A 19654-nucleotide genomic window follows, 5' to 3' on the forward strand; every position below is an offset into this window, starting at 1 on the left:
CAGTCGTTAATGATGTGATTGTGTTGCACAGCATTATCTGCTATGGCTGATTTTGACTGTTCAGTTGATGATTGTTTGCGAGCTTGGCGAGTAGTTTTGTCTTCTATCAGAGAATCCATCTGGATCAGAAGGGGACCTGGCACATCATGAATAGGTTTTGTGCATATGAAATTTATTTAATCTGTTTATCTACAAACCTGATGAATCTATTCATTGATGATATAGCCCTCTTGTAACCAATCATTATAGTTCTTTAGAGGCCTATATAATCCATGCAGACGGTAGTTTGCAGGTGGCTAAAGCAATAAGAGTGACTAAAACAAACATCACAGACAACCATAAAATATTTGATCTTTCCAAAGACATGATTTATTCTTTCCCTTTTTCACCTGAAGAAAAATAATGCAAGAAACCTAAAAACACTACATCTTGTTTTAAAAACAATTATGAAATCCTAAAACCAATATATAATTATCCTAAAACAAAGTTTCAATATCTAACAGAGTAAACAGACTCTTCACTGAAATAGGAAATATACATGTAGGGCCGCTTGAAGCCCAAAGTTACTCTTTATAGTAGTAATCCTAGAAGCGCAACTATCCATGAGAGTGAAGAGACTACCTTCTGACATTTGTTGTACAGTCAAATCTCCCTTATCCACACCTCTTTTTAACATGGATCTCATTCTCTTTTATACAGTCAAATGATCTTTCATGTTTTCAAAAGCATGATGCCTTTATTTTCTTGTTCTGAAGCAAGGACATATCTTTATTATGTACAACACAATGTTATATTATTACCCCATGAAGTAATATCTCCCTTTTCCCCAGTGGCGGCGCCAGGAATTTTTTTCCGGGGGTGGGGGCGTTGAGGGGGGCAAAGTGAATTTAAGAAATTTCAAAATTTCGTAATTTTGGGTTTTACTGGGGGGCAACAGGGGAAAGAGTTCTGAATGGGGGGCATTTGACCCCTCATGCCCCCCATGGTGCCGCCACTGCTTGTCCCAGGTTCAACACTTATCTGATAGTAGTGTTGAGTGAATATGTGCTGAGATCATACCGCCCCATAGAAGCCCCATTTTGGTGTGTGCTATCTATATCCCTTCGGAGTTTGGACATTCAATGCAGAATTTACACAATTAATTTATCCAGATTTGTCACTTATCCTGCCAATGCTTAGTTCCATCATGGTGGAATAAAAGAGATTGGATTATATTTTCATTCAAATATGTTTGTCTGCATATGACATGTCTTCCCAATTTGCACTAATCCACACCCGCAGACCTATGAGTAACCATCAGTAGACATGGACAGTGATACACCAGTTGTAGTTTTTTCCATCTAACAGGTATAGATGAAAGGAAAGATACAAGAAGTCCACATTTCAGTTTTATTCACCTTACTGTGAGCTTTTATGAGCTTTTACTATCCAAGTGCTGCTCTACCCTACATCCACAACTGCATTCAATAGCTACAATAATACCTTGTTTAATGTTCCAAGTTCTAGAAACACTGTTCAGGAAATGTGGATGTCCACAGTTTCTGAACATCTGTAAATACCCAGAAATTTCTGATTGTGCAAGTCCTTGTTGTTTGCTGGTACACAAAAGTGCACTCACAATCCTAATCACCATGTACTTGATGATGAGCATACAAAGTAGGGAGTTACCATTTTAAGAAGTTCATAAATAACTCATCAGCTAGAAAGCTAAATTATACTTCTACGCTACTCAAATTTGGTACACTCACCGCAGCGCTTCCACCGGGTCAACCGGCGTCTTCAGCGGATGTTTTTGCTGTACCGTACATGTAGTATAATATAAATTTGAGTAGCGTAGAAGTATAACTTTGCTTTCTATTTATGTTTACCACTATGTATGAATATACATCATTAAACTCATCCGCTGTTTATTCTTGAAGTGATTCTTTAATCCTATCTAACTGAACTTCAGTTCTTCCATTTTGAGTTCAATAAGATAGTAGTTCAAAATCGGGAACTATCATTTTAAAGGCTCGGTTAGCGACATTTTCACACATTTTGTGGGAGCTGAGAGCACATCAGACACACCAAATTGCATTTGGAATACGATGTCCTTGTACCAAATAATTTTGATTTTTAGAAATTTACGATATAATACAAATTTTATGGCATATTATTAAAAATTGTCATTTTTAACATAAAAACAGTCCTCAAAGTAAATTGTATCAATCTAATGATATGTACCTTTTTATGTAGCTGGGATGAAAAGTCATTCCATCATACTGAAAATTGTGCCCTTTCAGTATGGAAGATATACATTTTCTTGTCTAAAAGACCTAACGATTTTAGGTGTTTTGGGGAAAAAATGTATGAATGGTCAAAATGTTCAATTGATGGTTGGCTTTTCATCCCAGCTACATACACTTAAGTACATATCATTAGATATATATTAAAGTTTACTTCAAGAACTGTAAAAAAAAAATATGAATATTGAATTATATCACAAATTTCAAAAAATCAATATTATTTGATAAATATCAGAAGGATATTCCTCTTCAGAATGCAATTTGATGTGTCTGACGTGCTCTCAGGTCCCACAAAAAATACTGTGCAAAGGTGGGTGACCAGCCCCTTAAGAAGTTCATAATATCAGCTGCCTGCTGTTTATTCTCGTAGTGATTCTTTAATCATATCTAATTGTGCTTTCAGTTCTTCCATTTTCAGTCCAATTGTTCTGGTTACATTTTGTTTCTGTTCTTCATTAAGTCGTCCTATTAGATCTTGATACATATTCAGTGTTTCCTGGATGGCGTCCTCTGCATCCTTCATATCCTCATCAAAGTAAACAGAGTCCATTGAATCTTTCTGAAAAATAGATCAAAATAATACTATTTAAAATATTTATCAGACCATTACCAGAAATAATGGGGTTTGCTCAGACCTGGTTATTAGTTCAAATCTGCCTCTAGAAGACATGGTGCATGCATAAAGCACAAAAAAATCCCCATATTTGCTTTGTACTTTTTCCATGCTTCATGTCTTCTGGAGGCAGATTTGAACTAATGATCTTTCGTAAAATTGCCCTATATTATTTAAGCCTTGATCATGGTTCTGCCCCGGGGTTCTTGGTATGATAAAAAGGGAATTAGACATTTATTTTAGCAACAACAAAAATGGCAGTGTCCACAAAACATGGAAAAGAAGTGCTTCGCTGTCCGACCGAGGCAAATATTGCAGATCTAATTCTGGACCTGAACTTAGTGAACTAGGATGCTCGATTTCAAAACACCAAATTTATGATTCATATAAATAAAAATGTGAAGGTGTTCAACATGTTCAACTAGATGAAGATGTAGGCCTATCAATCATGCCTATATTGTGAGAAGAAGGTAATCATGTGTGCAGAGCCTAGAGGAGCTCTCGATTCTGAAACTAATAGTAATAACTTCAAGTTCAAGTTAAAAGTGTTCTTGAGTCATGGACCTGAATGAAGTAAGCTACTCTACTTGTACTGATGGCATAACTATTAGGCCCTTTTAAACAGTCAATTTTGAGTTTCCAGTCACATAATTTCTGAAAACAAGTGAGGTAACTTTTCATTATTCATTATTCATTATTTGTCTGCCTTTCATTATATGACCAACACGCATGTAAAATGTGTTGTTATTTGCCGCTCACTCACTTGAAGATGGATGTTTAGCCCAAATGAGATTCAAAAGTATTACAAAGAGTCTGCAAGGTTGACAGCAAAATATATGTTTTGATTTTGATTTTTCCACAAAAAAAAAGAAGGTATTCATAATTTTTTTTTGCAAATATAACCAGTTTTCATTGGTATTTTTTGGGGCGGGTGACGGGAAACTCAAAATCGACTTTCCTTGGCCTTTAGGCCCCTAACAGTCAATTTTGAGTTTCCCGTCACATAATTTCTGAAAACAAGTGAGGTAACTTTTTCATTATTCATTATTTGTCTGCCTTTCATTATATGACCAACACGCATGTAAAATGTGTTGTTATTTGCCGCTCACTCACTTGAAGATAGATGTTTAGCCCAAATGAGATTCAAAAGTATATTACAAAGAGTCTGCAAGGTTGACAGCAAAATGTATGTTTTGATTTTGATTTTTCCACAAAAAATAAAGGGATATTCATAATTTTTTTTGCAAATATAACCAGTTTTCATTGGTATTTTTTGGAAAATCACAAAAATGAATTCAAGTGAGGATCAGAAAATAAAGTGAGGGCGGGTGACGGGAAACTCAAAATCGACTTTCCTTGGCCTTATAGTTAAAGGGCATTTCGTGATCCACAGCCTCATCCCCCACTTTTCTCAAAAAAGTTGAGATTTTTATATCACTGGAAACCTCTGGCTACATAATGTTTATGTACAAAATATTTCTTGCCGATTAATTCGTTTAGCAAAGATATATCGAAATTTGAATTTCGTTCTGGTGCACCAGAACGAAATTACAACGGCAACGCATTGTCTATGGAGCAGTGTATACACATAATCATGCATACTCGCGAACGCAAAATCGGAATAACTAAAATCTTGGTGGGTTTTTTTCGTATATCTAATGAAAAATGACATAGTCATAAATAGAGGATGCTAGGATCACGAAATACTCCTTTAAACTTAGTATAGGCTAGCTCGAGATACTCTAGCTAAAATACAGGTTTACATTTACTATCTTACATTATCTTGCTGTATTTCAGCTAGAGCTCCAAACGACAAGCTTCGGGTTTTTTGAGAACAATACTGTTACGTAAGATGAAGAAGAAACCCGCCGGAGCCCGCCCTACTCATTATTTCATTGTACTTATTGCAATTTGCCTCCACACATTACGTAATCAACACAAAGCTTTTGTGAGGATTAGTGAGTGGATAAGAAATTGACAGTGGAGGATACGTAGGACACGCCGATTGTTAGTTGTCAATCATGATTTGCCGCGTATTAATATTTTACTGCATGGCATTCCGCAAACACCAAGACAAATTATGCCGTATTTTTCCAAAGATCATCTCATATGAAGTAAGCTGAATGCGATCTGTACTTTTGTAACATCCCGATCGCTTTTGATCACCTATTATCGGCGAATTTGCTTGAAAACACGTGAGTTCATGTTGTGTAAACATAATTAGCATAGACACAAATGAAATTACGATGCAATACAATGCAATTTGAATGCGCAGCAGATCTATAGAAATAACTTTGCCCGGTTTTATGCAGAATTAGACCCTGTCTGGTATAGGCTTGGGCTAGCATTATTATCATGATTTGCAATAATTGATTATACTTACAGCATCATCTAAATATTCCTTAGCTTCCATAAACTTGTCTGTAATAGCATCAATCTCTTTCCTCACTTCCTCATTAGTAACAGACGTAGCAGCCGACAGATTTCTGCTTGGTTGATTCAACAATCGATATTTCTTATGCTGGGCACCAGTCAGGCAAAGTAAAGGCGCAAAATTAAAGTCTTTTTTCACTGAATAAGGATAAAAACTCATTTGATTGATACAATATTTCGTTGCGAAACATGTTAAGAAATTTCGTGGTGTACGACTTCCATTTACCCGCAAAACACGCATTCCAAGTTGTGCACAACCTGTAAAAGTTTTACCTATGGGCGCAGCCATTTTGTTAGCCGAGTTGAATTGTGGGTCCAATCAATTATAGCCTCTTTCACCATTTTTAATATTAAGTTACATTTTGCACATTTTTAACAACTTAAAATAATTTTTAAAATTATATACATATTTTAAACAAGTTACCTATATTTTTAATTACGTTTTTTAGTTTTTATTTATTTTTGACACATTTTAATTCTTTAAAAATAAAAGTTCCTACACATTTTCACCCCAAGTGCCCGGATGTGACATGGCTTCCTCGAAAATCGAGACTGGTTTGATTTGCGTTGAACACATGTAGTTGAATATGTTGACGTAAAAACAATATAAATTCCACCAATTGGTAAGTTTAATTAGTCTCTTCGTATTCTATAGTCTTTTAAGAATCATTAAAGGTATTCATTTGTGATAAACATGAATGAATACATGATTTTCGCGAATGATTTTCTTCCCCTTTTGTTGGTGCGTCTGTGGCGATGAAACAAATTCTGCACACTTTCTGTGTTGTTGTACAGGCGACGAGCTGTGCTATGTGTGTAGACCAATACCAACAAGAAAGAGATACTTCATTTGACTTGCATTTAACATTCAAAAACAAACCGCATGTTAATTTGTATGTAATGCATAATTGATTTGTGTATCACTTAAAAGTTTGAAGTCCCAGATTTGCATCCTGAAACTGGCAGGTATTTCATGATCGATGATCATGTGATTTAAAAAAAAAACATACAAACTGGCAAATGGTGCAATTGCACATGTTGCAAGTGCAACTGCTCTATTTTGTTTGTTTCTTTGCCATGACCGGGCCTTTCGCACTTGCCGACCGATTGCGTTGTTGTAGTTGTTGAAACTCCACAGCGGAGCCGTGAAGTTACACAATGAATTTTTGGAACTGCTGAGAACCCGACGATAGGTACGATTTTCAGTAGATCTCTGAATCAGTTTCTGTGTTGCACTATTTTCAACGCTTTTATTCGAACTCTAGTTTCGTATTTGCACATAATATTTACCCATTCGATTTTTCGGTCGGACAGCGCGTGCAATTTTTTTGGAGATATTTTTGGAGATAAACACGATCGCACGATGAGGCTACTGTACATTTTCAATGGGGTGAACTTTGACGTTTGCATAACATTTCGCTGCCTTGGTTTGGTCTTCATTCCTTCACAATATTTGTATTTCACAGGAAATATTATAGCCAAAATAATAAGAGCTTTTAAAGAGAGTATGAATGTACTGCGTGCACTGCGTTATGTCACAAGGTTAGTGGAATGACACGATAGCGCGATCGATTGTGCACGCACAGGAAATGCAGCTCTACCCAAAGCGTGTGTGGTAGGCGTTGTACGCCGACGCAATTGTCATTGCGTGCCTATTGAGCTCTCATGATCGAGAAACTATTATTTTAGCGATAACATAGGAATGAATAAAAAATGTTTTACAAAAATAATTATGTTTTTGAAGGAAGTGCAAAGTTCGCCACCATTGCAAACGAACTGCAGCCTCATGTTTATCTCCAATTCTATTCGCAAATATTACCCATGATGCATCATGATTCTGGAATCGCGAAAGGGCTTATTCTGTTATTTTAGGGGCTGTGCATTGTGCAATAATTATGAGCCCCCCATTTCCAAAAGGCTCGCCAAAATCGCTTGCCCCCTCTCGCCTCGAAAAAATCACTTGCCCCCCCTCGCCCACCAAAAAATCTTTGCCCCCCCCTCACAAGCAAACTTCTGTACAAATTCAACTTATGCAAATCATAATGAATCAACCACAGCTCATTATAACCCAATGACATCACCAGCTCAAATTACATCCCATTGAAATACATGTAAAATGATGTTAACTGATGTAAGTGGCACCAACATTACCCGATTTTCAGATAGTTCAGAACAAATTTTCTTGAAAATCCATGCACCTGATTGGTCAGTTCAGTGCATGGGGTTGTAATGTGAGCAGCTCTGTGTGCACTGTTGGTGGTTTCCCAACTGTGCCATTGATCATCATGGTGGTGGTACCTGGTGTGTTCTCTCAATAATTTGTACAGTGCCAATGGTGGAAGTTTGGTTGTGCCTCTCGGCCCACCAAAAAATCTTTCCCACCCCTTGAACATGCCAAATTCTTGGGATCCCAATTTTCATGAAAATATATGAATGAACCCCAATTATTGTTCAAATTTAGATAATATGATTTATATTTTGATGAGTATCATTAGAGCAAAGGTTCATGGGTTGCCTATTTTGAACGTAAATTTTTAAAAGTTGAAGTGCAATTTTAACCTTTTTTATGTGATCGCCTGTCATGATTGGCTGTGTTTACAAGTTTCCGAACTTCCATTCTTCTTCCCAAGGCATTAGCCAGGATTTGAAAGTAGGGTGTCCAAAGTACGAAAATTAAAGCGAAGTGAGCGAAGCGAACGTAGCGTCCACCGGCCGGGGGTCCAGGGGGCCGACCTTAGGCCCCCTGGATTTTAGCAATTTGAAGGGCCCAGGAGAGGCTTTTTAGACATAAAAATCCAACTATTTGTATTAAAGCAATTTGCATCAATACCATTCAAAACTTACTTTACTTGACTTACTAAAGGTAGGGACTGAGTCCCGGGAATTCAAGTCCATTGAATTTGAATGCATTTTGATATCATTGATAGAGTATGACATGAATACAAACTATCAATTTTCATATTAAAAACACAAAAAATTTTTTAAGGTCAACCATGAATGATCCTAGCATTTAGGTCTAGGTCCGGGGACACTACAAAACCGGAAAAAAAAATAACTTAAAAAAAAAAAAAAAATTCTTTTTTTTTTTTTGCAATTTCAGAGGCCGTCCATTTTTGTGACAGGGCGTCCAAATGACGGCCGGACGGGTCTCTAGCTAAAGCCTTGCTTCTTCCTATACATGCATCCCTCCAGTGTTCGAAATACCACATGCATACATGCACAGATGCATGCAACTTTGACTCTGTGCATGTAGAATTTTGTCTGTGCATGTAAAATTTTGTGAAAATCAGCCAATTTATAGGAAAAAATCAGAGTTGTGCATGTAAGTTTTATTTTGTATTTCGACCCCTGCATCCCTCAATTAATATTGAGTATTGTCGCACAGGCTACCCAGTTTACCTACATTCGACCCCGGAACCTAAGATTGATGCAATTTGCATCATAACCGGGGACGGGGATGCCAGGATGGTCCCCCTTCTCTAGGCCAGGGCAAAAACTCGGAATTTTTTGAAGCAAAAAATGAGATCCAAAATTTTGAAAAGTGAGATTTTCCCCCAAAAATGGCAGAAGAAGCTTTAAAAACACCCAAAAATACGAAAATCCAAAAAAAAAAAAAATATAAAAATAAATGTTGCCTGCCCTCTATTGATCAGATTTGGTCAGTTTAGATCACTGAATTGCCAGTGCGGTGTGAGTCGAAGAAAAAGTGACACAAATTTGACCTTGAATTGTGTTTTATAGTAAAAATATTCCAGTAATTCGATAAATGTAATGATATTTGGCCTAAACTTGAACTCATTTGAAATGAAATGTCAGTTTTTATTGAGTAAAGCATGGCTTTTTCACTCGTCCATGTGCTTGCAATGCTGTTGAATTCTGCACTTTGGCGAAGTTGGAACTGCATTTTATTGAATTCAGCGAACTTTTATGGCATAAAGCAACATTTTTATTGTAAGTGCACTGCTTGGAAACTTTTTTAAAAAGCGAGATAGTTGGTTAATAGCGAGAATCGCAACGTGAAAAGCGAGATCGCATTTTTTGCCGGGCCTCACCCTTCTCTTTTCTATCAACTCTAGCCTCAAATGTGAAGCCAATCACAGATCAGTGAACATATTTATGGCTAGACTTCTCAAGTAAAGGCGGCCGACAGCGCATCGCCTTAACTGCTCGGTTAACCACATTGCTTTACACGGTGTCATGCTTCATTGCACGGTGTCATGCTTCAATGATTCTACTAGATTTCAATAGCAATCAACTCTAGCCTCAAATGTGAAGCCAATCACAGATCAGTGAACATATTTATGGCTAGCGATCTCAAGTAAAGCTGATGCCCAAGTTATTCCCATTATATCTTTAGTGTAAGTGATGTGATGATGATGACATGATTTAATTAGCCAATCAGAACCCGACATCAACTTATAACTTCATGCTGTAAACTGTGCCGAATTGAGCAGTGCGAAACAGCAAAAGGTCTTTGCAAATAGGTGTAGCTCAGTCTACTGGCTTTCAGAAAAGAACGGCACTGTATTGATCGATGCAAGGTGTCTGTTAAAGAGGGACATGCATGACATGTACAATTTTTTGTACATGCATTAAAATAAGCAGGCTTTGTATTCCGATCATGAGCACCGACCAATGCTTTCAGGGCCCTGGAATCAAAACCTAATTCAGGGGTCCCTGCAGACCCCCAGTTTTTCAATCTAGCGCTATTTCTACATAACATGCATGATCTGAGGTTGAGGGTTAGGGTACTTTTTTCTGTTGCCGAAGCAACACAGCAGACGTATGATTGTACAGGTACGCAAAAAAATAATAAAAATGATACCTCTATCAAGGCAACAGGGCAACAGACACTGGAGTGTTTAGTTCTAGCGCTACCCCTGATTTTTAAGTGTATGGTGTATGTGGGGGGCATTGGTTTTGTATAATACGCAAGAATACGCACCATGTAGTTCTAAGTGGAATTAACAGGCTTTTTAATGTTCCATTCCCTCATATTTTTCAGGTACAATTAAGATGACAATTGACCAAACTTTGCGGCGAGATTTGCTGAAGACCACTGCGCCCTCACACAGCAAGAGTGGTAGTGACGGGGATCCTCCTAGAGGCTTAGATCTTGACCAACATCTTGTATCCTCGTCTAAGCAGGTGCTTCTGAAGAAGATTGATTTCCAACCTGCTGAAAGAGATGTGTCATTTCAGTTACAGAATCTTAGAGTGAAGTATGTTCCCTTGAATCCAGGGAAGCCAACCTCCGCTTCAAGTACAGAGGAAACGGCAAAGTCTAGTAAGCATAGTAAGTACTGGTACCAACAGCTTGTTCTTTTTATTGCTTTGTACCTCTGAAGATGATTGATGTACCGTATTGAAAGCTCACGCCCGCAGATATAGATAACCTTATAGGGAGAGATCAAGTATGGTACAGAGAGAACCCTACATTATTACGTGGTCTTCCGTGTGACAATATGATTCAAAAAGATTCAGTGCAGCAAACAGACCTTCAGGGAGTTTAAGGAAAGTTGCTTCCGTGGCTCAAAATGAGAATGAATCTCATTTCCCTGATATTGATTTTGAGTTATTGGAAACAATTTGCTCAATTTATTTTGTTTAGATGTTTTCAGCTACTGGTAATGATAGTTTTTGACTCATTTCCTTTAATTGTGTCACATATATACTGGGACAACATTAACAAGTCGAAGTATGTAGCCATCCCTTAGGCCTGCTTCAGACCAAGATTGTCTTCATTTTGGACATTATTAGTTTTGACGTTTCTAATCTTACAAATGCTACACTAGCATCTACAGAAGGACGGTATCCTCTTGTAATCGAAGTATGCACCTGTTAATGAGCACCACAGTACGCTCAACATGGGCAAGAGAGTGTTCTTCTTTGGAACCTAGTGTAGTTTTATATGTCTCAACATTACCTCTTCTTACCTTTTTTCAGATACCATGACCAATGCAGGCATGAGTGGCAAATCATCAGATGGCATCCCAGCTCCTAAGCGGGTCTTGTGTTCACCAGACGTGGTATCTCTTGGTTGGCATAAATGTCATCGTATCGGAGCAGGACTCATCAACATGGGCAACACTTGTTTCTTGAATTCGGTACTTCAGTGCCTGACGTACACACCTCCACTAGTGAATTACTTGCTAAGTCATCACCACAAAGATGAATGTAAGAAAGAATTAGACTTATACGTTGCTCAAAAAATGTTTTGTTACAACACTTGAAAAAGTCACGATGATTTAAAAAACCAAAAGGGTATTGAGCAAATCAATAAATTCACTGAATGCAGCATTTTATATTCCATATTTTGACACCTCATTTGTTGATTGCAGAGCAACAAATACAGTATCAAAATTTGCTGACGTACGAAATGCTGCATGCAGCAAGTTTATTAATTTGCTCAGTACTCTTTTTCAAGTGTAATGATACTTTTTTTGAGCAGTGTATTTGTTTGTTTTGTTTGCTTGTGTATTTTCTGATCGGATTAGGATAAGTTGATTTTCCAAAGTAAAACCTATCCTATTTTCAGTATGAAATGCATGCTGCATTCAGCAAGTTTATTCATTTGCTCAATACTCTTTTGGTTTTTAAATCATGGCGACTTTTTCAAGTGTAACAATACTATTTTTGAGCAGCGTATTTGTTTGTTGTTGCTTGTGTATTTTCTGATCGGATTAGAATAAGTTGATATATGCCGAACTAAAACCTATCCTTGTTTTTTGTACATTTCCCCCATCTTTTCCCTGCTTACATTTAACTCCTCGCGGGTATCAACTGCAAATTTTTTGTTTAAATGCATTACGCCTCTACCATTGTTATTTATGTAGTTTCTCTGAACGCAGGCATACTTGCCAAGTGTCCAGATTTGTCAAAATCCTGACATTTTGGATATTCTGATTTTCGGAATTAACAACAGCAAAATTTTTAAAAAGGCCAGTAAGAATACCAAAAAAAAAAAAAAAAAAAAGTCAACCACTGTCTGGAATCTATTTGGTCTACAAATGGGACTTGATCCTTTTTAAGCCTTGTCATAACCTGTGGATCATCCAGTTTAAATGCAGTAAATAACATTGATATGTTTTGTATTATTTGATACAGGTAAAGAGTTTGGTTTCTGTATGATGTGTGCACTGCAGACTCATATACAGCGTGCATATCAACACAATCAACCAGCAATACGACCTATGGTTATACTCAACAAACTCAAACGTAAGTAAACAACTTAACCATAGTTTACAGTCATTTCAAACAAATCGTGGCCATCATGGAATGTACCTGTTGCGTACATGTAGCATACTAAGCGTACACAGTTTTGTTGATGGTTTATGCCGCAGTACAACTGGGTTTTATGACTTGGTCTTAAAGTTTTAAAATAACAGTTTTATTGCTTCATATACAACATGTACAAACTATATACATTTGTTTGCTTCAAGTTCAGTAGTGATATCATTGATTTTTGTGTTTACGCCAAAAGCGTGCCGACAAACCCTATTAACAATATTTTTTTCCTCTTTGACAGACATTGCCAAGCATATGCACCAGGGCAGACAAGAAGATGCTCATGAATTCTTACGGTATCTTATTGAAGCAATGCAGAAATCATGTGTCACAGGACTAGACAAGTAAGTCTGAATGAATTCTTACGGTATCTTATTGAAGCAATGCAGAAATCATGTGTCGCAGGACTAGACATGTAAGTCTGAATGGAAAGAAAATGTGTAGGAAACTCTCTTCTCAAAAGATGGTCCCCAGTTTATGATTGAACTGTATGGAGAGCTTTCAATTGAAGAATTAAATCACTATAGTGATTTATTTTTTGTCATAAATTATTCCATAGAATGATTAACAGCACTCGCTCATAAGTGTCCCTGACCCAGGTGCCTCTCTTCCACCAGGAGTGGGCACTCACTTACAAGTTAGCGTAACCCAAATGCCTCCCTTACCCCAGGAGGGGGCAGGCAACACATGTATAGGCTACTGCCAAAGTAAACACCACCAGGACAGTAGTGTTAGGGAGCTCTACATAACCACAAACTAGCCACCGTCAGATCAAACAAAGTGCCATAGAAAGCATACATACGTAATGTTTAGCTCTTAAATTTGCTGACAGGACAAACCCAAAGGTGTAAAAGTGGGACCCAGCTTGGAGGCAACTGTTAACTAAATGTATGCATTAAAATGAGTACAAACAAGCCTAGTATTGGTCCAGTGGTTCTTGAGATCGTTCTTGATATTTTGAGAAAATATATTTCTATGTTGAAGCCTATGGTTAGCATGCAGAGCATTAAGAGGGAAACCGAAGGCAGCAACCCTATCCTGAGGCTAATGATGCCCATCTCATCTTGAACATGCCTGCATTTAAGCGAAGTGTGTTTTTGTTCACTACATTTCCCAGAAGATAACAATTGTATTTGATTTCATTTGCAGGCTTGATAGACTAAGCAAGGAGACCACCATAGTATATCAGATATTTGGAGGATATTATCGCAGTAGAGGTAAGTGGTAGAAAAGACGTATTACCCTTCCCAGAATCCTTTGCAATATGATATGTCACCTCATTTTATCAGATGATACTCCCATTTGTACAGGTTCCCTTTGATTTAATTTTGAGAACAGACTGGTTAAACATGGGTTGATAGTCGAGAAATAAACAAATTTTGCAAGATCTGGATGTGCTCTGTTCATTGAGTAATTTCATCACTATCAACCCATGTTGTACTAGATAGCAAATCAGTACAGAAAATTGAAATGGAAGAAATGCATTATGGGAAGTGTAAGATGACTCAGTACACCGTCGATCTTACCGCTTCCGATGTTGATTAAGATACTTCTTGCATCGATCCCGAGATGCGGAAAAACCAATAGTCATTTTGTCCCACATAAATGAATAAATAACAAAACCCCGATCCCCGGTGGACTCACCCAAAAGGTGACGTCACACCATATGATCATCCCTTATCCTCCTTGGTCTCCGACTGACACAGACGTGCTTATCGATTGTTCATAGCACTGTGTATCAATTTCTCGACCAAAGGCGAGATATACGGTTGTAGTTTCACACCTTAGGTAAAACCAAACCGGTATTGTTCGGCTGAGGATAGTTTTGACGGCATTTTCTGGCTAAAAAGTGACAAAAACGATCCAAAACTTAGCTACATATCGTGCCTCCGTTTGTATACGGGACACGAGCAATTCAAAATGGCCGCCGTTGACGCCATTCATTTTGTTTCCCACGTAAAACAACCATTGCAGCCTGTAAGTTACAATAGATGTTTGTACATACACATTGTATTTCATGTACGGTAGGTTATTGTTGCTATGTTAGGGTGATTACTCTATCGTTATGTCTTCATTACCGTCCCATAAAGACGAGTTAATCAGATATTCATACGGTGGGGATTGGTAGGGACCCGCCTGACATTTTAGTAATAAAGTTAGCCAGTCCTTACTTTACCACTAACGTTAGCGACCAGCCTCCGTGCTCAGGTTTGCTTACTGGGCTTGAGTCGCGTGTTGGGGGGGGGGGTAGTGCCCCCTCCCTTTTCTCCTCGCTCGCCTCTGGCCCTGTCGGGCTTGCCCTTCCCTGGTGACGGAGCGGGACCCACACCCGCTCTGTTTCACCCACAGGGAGTGCTCACGATCTTCTAGATGTCTTTCTTTTGCTTAGGACTCTCCGAATTCCAGCTTGACGATTGGGATAGGCTCCGTCATCGCCATAAGACGAAGAAGAAATCTACCAAGGGCACTGGTAAGGTCGATACGGTGGATTCTGCTGTGACAGCCCCTATGGGTCATGGCAGGTCTGCTTAAGGGGGCTCCGGTCCCCGGACAAGCAGACGGTTCCTGCGTGGGCTGATAGCGCGTCCAAAGGCTCAGCAGCCAGCGAAAGCACTGACTATACGTCGGAGCAAAGTAGCAGGCAGCAGAGCGGTAACCACCAGCGAAAACCCTAGCGGGTTTTGCAGCAGGAGGATACCAGTCGATACGGTAGATTCTGCTGTGACAGCCCCTATGGGTCATGGCAGGTCTGCTTAAGGGGCTCCGGTCCCCGGACAAGCAGGCGGTTCCTTCGGGACTGCTAGCGCGTCCAAAGGCTCAGCAGCCAGCGAAAGCACTGACTATACGTCGGAGCAAAGTAGCAGGCAGCAGAGCGGTAACCACCAGCGAAAACCCTAGCGGGTTTTGTAGCAGGAGGATACCAGCCCTCTAGCGAAAAATCCTCACGGGTTTTTTGCAGGAGGACACCCGCTGTTGCAGGCATGTCTCACGGGCTCAAACAGCCACAGTAGTAGCCAGCGACGGGCAGCATGCAAGGGTACCCGGCTTGCCTGGGTTGAACCTCTAGCATGCATGGGTTCAGCAGAGACGATACCGCTGCTAACGCTGTGGGTGTAGTCTTAGCAGAACCAACTGGGGTTGTCACACGGCAGCGCCCCATGGCGGGACCGCCGAGTGATACCCTGGGCCCTAGAATAGCTGCTGGCTGTCCACAGGGACTGGCTGGCGATTATTCAGGGGTTGGGCTCGCAGTCTCTCACGGGACAGCGACCCAGGTGCATTCGGTGGCAGCTACAAAGACGAGCTACGGCTTGACTTCAGTGGTAGCCGCTATGCACCCGCCCATAGCTGCCGTGAGTGGTCCGCCACACACAGCGACCTTGGGCGAAGCTCTAGAGGGTACAGTAAGTAGCTTGAACAGCCTAGCTGATCAACAACCCACTTATGTCCTCGAGAGCCAGCGGAGCGTGGGTGATCCATTACCGTCAATGGGTCAATTACCTCTCTTGATCGATCACTGTCAAATCAACAGGGCATAGCTCCATTGATTGACGCTGCCTATTCAGGTGGCGAGGTGATTGATCGGGGTATGCACGCTCAGCTACCCGTGGTACTAGGCAAGCTCCCTCTAGCCAAGGGACAGCCGGTATAGCGGGGTACCCATACACACGCTTGATCCCTTGCGGGGAACGCAGTGAGGCATGGGTACAGTGGTACACAGCCGGGAGCCCTCACGGGCACCTACGCTAGTACCGCGCCGGTACCACGCCAACACACAGCTTGATCCCCCAAACAGGGAACGCAGTGTGGCGAGGGTACAGCGGTCCACAGTTGGGAACCCTCACGGGTACCCACGCTGATACCGCACCGGTACCGCAGCACCGCTTTAGTCGCCACAGTCTCTGTGGCAACAAGGGGAGGCGGTGCTGGTACTGCAGTACCATGGGGTTACCCTGGTGGCAGATCCTTTCAGGGTCAGCTGCCGGCGGGGTATGCCCCGTGGTACCCGCCGCAGGGTGTTTCTTCCACGGCCTAGCACCGTGGCAAGTGTCGCCTAGCGATGGCCACGCAGTACCAACATCAGCTGTTGACCAGGCCAGCCGGCATGGGGCTAACCCAGATCTTGATCAGGGTAGGCCCCGTGCTGCTAGCGCTAGGACGACGGCTGCGAGAGCATGCGGACCCAGTGGTGCCATGGCGGATACCTCAGGGTCTTGCGGGAGTACTCCCTCTTCTGCTGGCAGGTAGTCGGCGAGCCACACAGTGGTTATGCCTTCTTACCCGCTTTCAGATGCCCGTCCTCAGTTACCGTCATCATCGGAGCATGATACGGATACTGTGGGCGAGGGAAAGGAGTCGGACGCTGAGTCCGGTAGTGACATCACTACAGTCTCCTTCCCCCGCTGCCCCCCGAGGGGAGCAACAGCACTGATCTTCCTCCGGACACCCCCCTAAGGGGGAGTCCATGGAGGAGGACCAGGGGATCCTTTCAGTAGGATGCTCAGCTGCTGCTTCCTCACAGGGGCGCCTGCACTCTCATTCCCGGCAAACCTCACGGGTAGATATCGTAGGGCTGTCGAGCTCAGTAGAGCTATGACGCCGCGTGCTTGCGCGCGTCCTCTGCGTGGAACGCGGGAGGACCACGGGACCTCCCTGAGGGGATCCGAGAGTGACCCAGAGGTCGGCAAGCGTATCACGCTCAGACAACATCTGAGCTCTTCCGCGAGGTGAGCCTATTAGCGGTGCTAACAGCTAGCCTCAACGAGAGCTCCATGGGCCTAGCCCATAGGGGTGTCCACTCAGCGCCGGGGGAGGGGCCTGCCACTCCAATCGCTCAACGCGATGGAAAGGCAGGGTCCTTTTTCTCTTTGGATGCTTCTGCGCCACGGTGGAGGACCGTGCAAAGAAGCTACCAACGGAGCACTCTGAAGAGGTCGGAAACTGCCCTTACCATGGGTAGGAGCTCCGACTTCAGCAGGCCGTGCACCACCAACAGTACCCGAGCCCACTACCTCTGCAGCACCCATTTCTGGGAGGCGCAAGGGTAGCACAGGAACAGCTGGCAAGCCCCGAAGAAGAGCAAGCGCTCTTCCAAGGGAAGCTAAGCAGAGCATTCCTGGGGGGCTCAGCGGTTTTTCCACAGGGGGATCTCCCAGTGGACGACCGCTTATGGCTTTCACCCAGAGGTGGGAAACCATCTCTCTGAGCGCCTGGGTATGGTCAGTGGTGAGTGGGGTTACAGACTGGCAACCCAGTCTCCCCACATTCTGCCTGCACATTTCAGAGGTCCACAGTAGTGCCGTCAGACGGCCCCCAGCGTCGGGCACTACTGACAGGGATCACACAGCTTCTCACGAAGCGGGCGATTGTCCCGGTCTACCCCCCGTTCTACGGGTGATCTTGGAGCCATTGGCTCCAAGGAAGACCGGCGACGGGGGCCCCATCCGGAACCGCAGGCTGTTGAACACGTTCTTCAGGCCCAAGAGGTTCAGAATGGGGACTCTCGCCTCGGTGCTAGCCTGCCCCATCAGGGGCATGGGAACAGCATCGCTAGATCTCTCGGACGCCTATCTGCATATGCCAATCGCCTCTCAAGATCGGAGGCATCTGCGCTTCTAGGTACAGGATCAAAATTACCAGTTTTGATACCGCCATCCGCCTGTCCATCTCTCCCAGGGTGTTTAACACTCTTGGTCAGAGCGGTGGCAGCGTACCTGAAGCACAGGGGTGTCAACATCAGTTGCTACCTGGACGTTTGGCTCATATACGGACGCACTCCTCTGAAGACTACGGGTCTCATGGGGTTGATAGTCCGTGGGTGCGGGACCCTGGATTTTTGATCAGCTCAAAAAGTCCAGCGTGGTCCCGACGCAGACACCACTATTTGTAGGGGCCCAGATCACCCTCACGGAGGGGTTCGCGGTGCTCTCACCCGGCGGGTGATTTAACATGGTGCGGTGTGCCTGACTCTTGGCCGAGTCTCGGGCAAAACCCGCTGTGGCATGGATGAAGGTGGTAGGCCTAATGGCCAGTATGGTAGACCTCGTACTGTACTGCCGCTTTCTACGTTAGGGCTTACCCAACTACACCTTCTAGCCTGCTTGCAGGCCCAGTCGTCACCCAATATCCCTCGCGGTTCCGCTGTCGGAGATCGCGCGAGAGGAACTCTGGTGGTGGACCCATCAGCCCAATTTGACCCAGGGTGTCAGGTTTCCTGCACCCCCGGTATGTCACGTAGTGACGACCATAGCGCCAAAAGCGGGGCTGGGGGTCCACATCCACGGAGACTCCGTCTCGGGCCTATGGGGGCCATAGAGACAGAGTTTCACATCAACCTCCATCGCTTACGCAGGAGGTGATCGTGAATCACATACCGTTGTCCTGACGGATAACACAGCCGTGGTAGCCTACCCCAACAGACAAGGGGACTCCGGGCCACCACGATTGAGCCTGCATGCACGACACCTGATAGGGTGGTGCAAGTTCAGGCAGATTACGATGAGAGCGATACACATCGCTGGCGTCACCAGCATCCTCGCGCACAATCTGTCACGAGGAAGGGTGTCGGGACCAGCAGAATGGTCCCTTGCTCGCAGGTCGCTCAGACGATCTTCAAGGGATGTACCACCCTCGAAAGATCTGTTCGCATCTCATCGCAATCATCCACTGCCGTGTACTGCTCAAGGGTCGCGGACCCCAAGCATTCACCGTGGGCGCTCTGTCCATAGACTGGGGAGGATGACAGCTTATGCAGTCCTCCGATCTCACTACTCATGAGGGTGGTGGCCAAGATCGGGTGGGAAGACTGCATTGTCATTCGGCTGGCGGCAAGGCCGCTGGCACTCCCCGAGGTACCAGATCTACTCCGGATGCCCGGAGCGGAGGTACCCAGTCTATCACTAGAGCACCTGCAGTTAGCTGCATGGCCCTTACCAGGGAACACGCAGCGGAGGGATACTTTTCATCAGAAGCTGTTTTTCTCATCGCCGGGGCTAGACGGAAGTCTACCCTCCGTCGTATAGCCAGAGTCTGGCTC

The 19654-nt window shown here is 42.8% G+C and overlaps 2 protein-coding genes across 2 annotated transcripts in view; one reads left to right on the forward strand and one right to left on the reverse strand.

Annotated features, from left to right (window-relative positions):
- Positions 1–2303: 2303 nt before the first annotated feature.
- LOC140163887 (uncharacterized) lies at positions 2304–5657 on the reverse strand. Its single transcript, XM_072187201.1, has 2 exons — positions 5282–5657; positions 2304–2844 (listed from the first exon to the last, which is right to left on the reverse strand). The coding sequence occupies exons 1-2, from the start codon at positions 5618–5620 to the stop codon at positions 2644–2646; spliced, it is 540 nt and encodes a 179-aa protein (XP_072043302.1). The 5' UTR covers positions 5621–5657; the 3' UTR covers positions 2304–2643.
- Positions 5658–5847: 190 nt separating this feature from the next.
- LOC140164190 (uncharacterized) overlaps positions 5848–19654 on the forward strand; it is a 32939-nt gene continuing 19132 nt past the window's right edge. The window contains 6 exon segments of the mRNA XM_072187434.1: positions 5848–5954; positions 10337–10627; positions 11278–11508; positions 12439–12549; positions 12860–12962; positions 13768–13835. Of these exon segments, the coding sequence (XP_072043535.1) occupies positions 10348–10627; positions 11278–11508; positions 12439–12549; positions 12860–12962; positions 13768–13835 (793 nt within the window). The 5' untranslated portion in view covers positions 5848–5954; positions 10337–10347.

This window comes from Amphiura filiformis, chromosome 11, assembly GCF_039555335.1.
Source record: "Amphiura filiformis chromosome 11, Afil_fr2py, whole genome shotgun sequence".
In the NCBI taxonomy this organism is placed as follows: domain Eukaryota; kingdom Metazoa; phylum Echinodermata; class Ophiuroidea; order Amphilepidida; family Amphiuridae; genus Amphiura; species Amphiura filiformis.

Bases quoted from the DNA above. Each gene is read 5' to 3' on its own strand.
- LOC140163887 (XM_072187201.1), bottom strand. From the start codon at position 5,620: ATGGCTGCGCCCATAGGTAAAACTTTTACAGGTTGTGCACAACTTGGA. The intron at 2,845-5,281 runs GTAAGTATAATC...TCTATTTTTCAG, and splicing joins AGGAATATTTAGATGATGCT to AAAGATTCAATGGACTCTGT.